General features: G+C 43.6%; 1 protein-coding gene across 1 annotated transcript; it reads left to right on the top strand.

Annotated features, from left to right (window-relative positions):
• The first annotated feature begins 576 nt into the window (after window positions 1-576).
• LOC126998464 (alkylglycerol monooxygenase-like) lies at window positions 577-3,368 on the top strand. The gene is made up of 6 exons (XM_050860177.1): window positions 577-790; window positions 1,071-1,219; window positions 1,312-1,581; window positions 1,694-1,845; window positions 2,243-2,494; window positions 2,825-3,368. The coding sequence occupies exons 1-6, from the start codon at window positions 618-620 to the stop codon at window positions 3,095-3,097; spliced, it is 1,269 nt and encodes a 422-aa protein (XP_050716134.1). The 5' UTR covers window positions 577-617; the 3' UTR covers window positions 3,098-3,368.
• The last annotated feature ends 2,944 nt before the right edge of the window (window positions 3,369-6,312 follow it).

Genomic DNA, 6,312 nt, shown 5'->3' with positions numbered 1-6,312 from the left:
TATCGACCTATGGTTCTTAGCTACTGAACATTTTCAGCCGCCCCTTATATAAGCAGCGGCACGCAGCGACGCAACGCACCATGGAAACAGCGGTGCGGCGCGTGGGCACCCTCTTCTACCTGGTGGAGCCGAACGCCACCACCTTCCAGCACACGGAGGAGGTGCCTAACTACCTCAACCAGGTGTGTGTGTGTGTGTGTGTGTGTGTGTGTGTGTGTGTGTGTGATTCACCATGGCTTGATAACGCGTTGGACTCGCGATCGCCAGCCACAACCCTTCCCGAAAAATTGGGACTCATGGAACGGATCTCTGGGTACAGATGGAACCTCACATCATATCCACACATACCCGTGAGGCGGGACACAACCCCCGATTGACACCCGGTTACCCATTCACTGCAGGGTGGACAGGGGGAGTAGATTAGGAGACTACCATTCGTCTCCCTTCCGCCCAGGAATCGAACGTGTGACCTCTCGGTTGTGAGTCGTGATGTCTGTCGGTATTTATGCTATACTTAATTAACATACCAGTACTTGTAGGTGAGAAAATTCACATTTCGATTTACTTCTGCAGCCAATGGCTTAGCTGCGTCTTCGTGAGAGATATATAAATAAGCGATGCTCACCACCACACGTCAACGATATCATTTTCCCAATCTTTCTCAGGCTGTTCAACTCTGTTTTGTCATCTCGGCGCTGGAGTTTGCTGTGCGGTGGCTGGTGGGGCGGCCACTGCGGCTCAACGAGGCATTCTGTAGTATAAGTTGCGGCATCCTTTTTGAGGCATTCAGGTGAGACCAAGTTCATGGCACAGTGCGACATATGACAACAGGTGAGACTTGAGAGTCACTCGGAAAGGGTAACAGGGGTTGGAGGAAACATTGGACGCTGACTGTACTCTAGAAACAAAGAAGCAGAACTGATGGTTGTAAGAGCCACCTGGAATAATGGCAGTAGGGCTCCTCGATAGTCATAAAAACTGGTGGTGTGTGTAACCGTTTGGGTCCAAGTAAACATCTTCATGCTTGCAACGCCGGGCGGAGGCTAAAAGCTGTCATTTACTTTGGTCAGAGTGGTGATCTCCGGAACGGTGATAATCGAGTACGAGTGGCTGTATCAGTACCGCCTGCTGGACTGGCCCTGGGACGCCCTCTACACCTGGCTGACGGCGTTTCTCCTGGTCGACTTCTCTTATTACTGGATCCACCGGGCCTACCACGGTGATTTCAGACTCACTAAAGCAATATCATTAATTATATACATCAGCTAGGTGGTGTGTCATCAATGTAACTGGTTTTTTTTTTCTCCACAGAAGTGAATATCTTGTGGGCCTTGCACCAGGTCCATCACGGCAGCGAAGACTATATTTTTACAACAGATTTTCGTGTATCAATTTTCCAAAGAGCTGTCACCCTGAACTTGTATACGCCTTTGGCACTAGTGGGCATCCCTTTCCCTGCATTGCTCGTCCATCTCAGTCTGAACAATATCTATCAGTTTTGGCTACACAACACTTTCGTCGGCAAACTTAGACCCCTGGAGTGGGTGATTGCCACACCTTCCTTCCACCGTGTTCACCATGGTAAGTAATTCATGAGTCATCCCTTCATAATACCGACCATGATAAATCAAACTTGAAGGAAATGTATATTTTGATTGAATATACTCTGTTTTAACCCTCAACGCGACCACAGGTGCCAACAACTGGTGTCTTGACAAGAATCACAGCAGCGTGCTCGTTCTGTGGGACCATCTCTTCGGCACCTACGAGCCGGAGCGCGAAGACACTGAGATCGTGTACGGCCTCACGCAGCAGCCGCAGACACACAACGCCCTCTACCACCAGGTCCGTGTTATTAAGTTAGATTCATTCTCTAAATACACACACACACACACACACACACACACACACACACACACACACACACACACATATATATATATATATATATATATATATATATATATATATATATATATATATATATATATATATATATATATATATATATATATATATATATATATATATATATGCTTTCCTTCACATAAATCTTCTCCATTGAATACTTAGGTGTAAGGTAAAGTACCTGATACACCTGAGATGTTTCTGCTGGTAAACAACCCACAATCTGGCAGTGGTGCCGAGCTGCCTTGTTGTTCGAGCATCAGCGCTGCCTCGCTCCATGCTCCAGGTAGACTATTCACCTTTCCTCCCCGTCACTCCGCGGGTTTGTCCACAGTTCTTCTACTTTGGCGAGGTGTTCCGCAAGGCTCGCAGCATGTCTACTTGGACAGACTCTCTGAAGGCAGTGTTCTATGGACCCGGCTGGACCCCAGGGTCTCCGCGCCTGGGGGACCCTGCCAAGTTTCCTGACGTTACAGCTCCCAGAACAAAGTATGACCCTCAGATTCCCCGTTGGCAGCTACTGTACGTCGGTTCGCACCTGGTTGTAACAGCCTTGCTACAGCAACATCTTCTCACTCTGTTCTCGGTAAGACAACAAGAATGAAGCACTTAAAGAAGGTGCCGATGATTGAAATCCTCTGAGACCCTTACTGAAGTATTCTTGTTATGTAAAAAATAACATTAGATTGTGATTCTAAAAGTATAACAACCATAATAAGAATAAAACATTACAACAACAATAATAACAACCACCAACAACAACAACAATAACAACAGCCGCAACAACAACAACAACGACGACGACGAAGACAACAATACGAGCAACACCTCGCCCGCTAGTAACAACAGCAGCACCACACTGACAATCTTCATCTCTCTGAACCAACAAGTCCAAGCCTTTCCCTCTTATCACCAGACTGCCTCCTGGGTGACCGTGATGGTGTTCCTGGTCTTCATCACCTGTTCTGTGGGCTTGGTGACCGCCATGATGGACGGCTGGTGGTGGGCGGGACCAGCAGAAGCTGTCCGCTGCATCGTCTTCCTACTCTACGCTCGTTCCTTATTTGTTACGCACGTTCCTGCTCTGGACGCCGCCCTCACCCTCTTCTTCAGCCTGTGTGCATTCTTCTGGACGAGTCACAGCTTGGCTCACGGATACGCCGCCGCTAAGACTCAGAAAATACAATGATTACTGTAATGTTGGTCTAATTACTCTGATATGAGGAATCTGTTCACCAGTTTTCTCATGACTTGATTCTATCGTCTCCATTCGAATTGTTAAAATCACAGTAATAACTATATGACTACAGTAAAATATCTCCTTTGAATTTTACGACATATCCTGAGGGCTGAAAACTTTGTATTCAATGAATCAATTGATTAATTGGGAAAATCTTCTGTTGCTAGCTTTTTTTTTTGTTTGTTTGTTTACTTACTCATCTGCTTCATTGTTTTTTTACCCCCCAAAATTATTCTTATAATAAATTTGAATTTGGGTAAATAATAAAATAAAATAAAAATATATCAATATATTAGTCATAACCTTCTGTAACAACTTACATTGTGTACCGTTGTTACGAGTCACAAGTCGGTATACAACGATTTGCAATGAGTTATTGTCAGTTGTCGGGCTCGGCTGAAGTTTTCGGGAACCCACATCCGATACGTAGGTGTGAAAGGACGGGATGGCGGCACACAGGGATAGGCAGGGACACACGGAGGCTATACGAGGCAAGTGGCAAACCATGGCAGCATCTGAGGACGAGTTAATCATGCCAACTTGCCTCCCCATTCATAAATCTATACAACCTCATTCGAAATTTCCAACCATATTTGCATCTGCTAGAGACCTATTTCATTTAATCTATTCATTTACTACTCTATTCGTGAACCAGTTCTCGAACCTGTATTAATACAAGTCGAACTCATGGCCAGATGTCCACACAGCTTCTTTCGATATAGGCACTTTGCTAAAATCGCCCTTACTAATCCCCTACCACATTTAAATTCTTCATTTAAATTCCCACGCAGTCAGTTATTCCAAGGAATGTAAATTAAACTTCATAAATCTTTCTCAGTGCAGAAAGTTTTTATGTAATTTTGATAATTATTTTCAAGACTGATTCAAGAGAGTCTACAATTTACCACTGCGCCTCCGTGGATCAGTGGGTAGCGTGCCTGGCTACCACTCCGCGGGCCCGGGTTCGAATCCCGGCCCGGGCAGTCGGCGTGCAGCTCACCCAGCTGTTTATCTTCCATTTCGGACTGGTCAGTAAATGGGTATCTGGGGAAACCTGGGGAAGGTAAAATGTGGCAATCCCGGGGTAATAGGCGCACCTGACAATCACCAAATGTGGGGTACAAACTTGGCGGCGGGACTTTTTTGGCAGCCATAGCCGGTAACGGGCTAAAGAGTAGCCTATCCAGATATTTTGTTTTTATTTATTAATGATCCACGAGACATCCTAGAGTTAAATCAAAGTATGTGCTTATCTTTGTATTCACTCATACACACACTGGTAATATTTCTGTGGTGTCTGATTCACTTGTTAGAGTGAAATTCTATTGTGAAAAACAGTCACATATTCGTGTCACCAGTAAAAATGAAACTAGTAATGAAAGTTTTGCCACCATGAAATATACACAAATAGATAAATATGAAAGCTCACTTAGTCACAATAAGTGACATAACCTGCTTTGCGCAGTAAAAATATGCTATTTGTGGTATCTGACACCCGCAAAATGGCGTATGGGCTGACTCTGGCCAGCGGGCAACAGCCTCAACGTTGCCAGATTGTCGTTCTCAGCCGATTATATTTCCCGATTTAGTACCCGTAAACTGTCTTCTGGGCTCCAATAACGAAACTAATTTATAGTTATCGTTAAAAAAGTTAAATCCTGATGTTTCTTGGCAATAGTTAGGCGTCAGAAACCGGTAAATACTGTGCTCTGAGTACGATGACCTGGCAACGGTGGCTATACGTATTTTCATATTATTGTTCTGTTGTTTATTCAATGTTCTGTTCAAGAAAAAGAATACCCATAACCCATAATTTTAGTTAGTTTTTGGTTATAAGGATTCTTTACGAAATACAATTATAACATTACCTTCTACTAGTTAGGAAACGTACTGAATCCTGGATCGGCTACGGTGATGTTAGGTGCGCCTATTAGACCTTACCACAGGCTCAAAGGGCCAACGGTTCGGAAGTGAGCACCGCAGCCACGCGCAGCTATAGCGTATGCACCCACCTTTGGCTACCTTACATTCTTTTTGTAGCAAGGGGACTAAAAATAAGCAGCATAAAAGGTGCCTAACCAGTGCTAGGGATGACTTAAGGATAATTTCTGAGCTTATATTATCAACACCAATACTGTATATAAATCTTAAACTTTTATTGCGACTTCAGGCAGTTGTGCAGTCATACTCAAGTCCCTTTTGCAGTTGAAATGACATAGAATCTACTACTTAATGCGTTTTCTTTTTTTCGTACACATAAAACGTTCATCATCAAAATTTCTTAAATCACTTGTATACCCTAATTATGATCGTTAACGTAAATCAGGGGTGTGCATACTTTTCACATGAAAGGCCGCTATTCAAGAATCGTATGCAATGGAGGGTCGCACATCGGGTTGTTTAGAATGAGAGAGAGAGAGAGAGAGAGAGTGTGTGTGTGTGTGTGTGTGTGTGTGTGTGTGTGTGTGTGTGTGTGTGTGTGTGTGTGTGTGTGTGTAGCTCCTGGGGATAGAATGAGCCAAGCAAGAACGGCGCCACTATAAAACACTTGCCTGCGCTGTTTGTGTGCGGAATTCACTATGGTCTGATCACTTTCTGAACTCGCGATGTGTGTGTGTGTATGTGTGTGTGTGTGTGTGTGTGTGTGTGTGTGTGTGTGTGTGTGTGTGTGTAATAATAATAATAATAATAATAATAATAATAAAAATAATAATAATAATAATAATAATAATAATAATAATAATAATAATAATAATAATAATAATAATAACAATAACAGGTTAATGAAGTTATTGCAGCTGTTAGGCTAAAAATATACAAATAATAAATACAAAGAACTAATACTATATAGGCTACGCTAAAGAGAGAGAGAGAGAGAGAGAGAGAGAGAGAGAGAGAGGGGGGGGGGGGATGGTTTGGGAGGGTTTGGGAAAGCTAAAAATTGAGACAAAAGGGAAAGGGCGAGTAGTGTGCTGGGGGCAGAGAGAGGATGGCGGCGAGGTGCTAATCTACACCGCGGCCCTTTGCGTGTGTGTGTGACTGGTGTGTGTGTGTGTGTGTCATGTACAATTCTTTTTGACAAGTTTTTTTGAGTCGTCCTTACCCTTCCGTAGAATGAATAAAAAAAAATTGATATTTACGTTCTAATTGCCGCCGCGTTACGC

This window comes from Eriocheir sinensis, chromosome 14 (assembly GCF_024679095.1).
Source record: "Eriocheir sinensis breed Jianghai 21 chromosome 14, ASM2467909v1, whole genome shotgun sequence".
NCBI lineage: Eukaryota > Metazoa > Arthropoda > Malacostraca > Decapoda > Varunidae > Eriocheir > Eriocheir sinensis.
The sequence above is the reverse complement of the archived record's forward strand: the minus strand, read 5'-3'. Positions and strand labels throughout refer to the sequence as shown.

What these genes read in the sequence shown, in the direction of transcription:
- LOC126998464 (XM_050860177.1), top strand. Translation starts at nt 618, where the DNA reads ATGCTCACCACCACACGTCAACGATATCATTTTCCCAATCTTTCTCAG. An exon ending in GATCCACCGGGCCTACCACG is followed by an intron (nt 1,220 to 1,311) that starts GTGATTTCAGAC and finishes TTTTCTCCACAG; the next exon opens with AAGTGAATATCTTGTGGGCC. An exon ending in ACAACGCCCTCTACCACCAG is followed by an intron (nt 1,846 to 2,242) that starts GTCCGTGTTATT and finishes GTTTGTCCACAG; the next exon opens with TTCTTCTACTTTGGCGAGGT.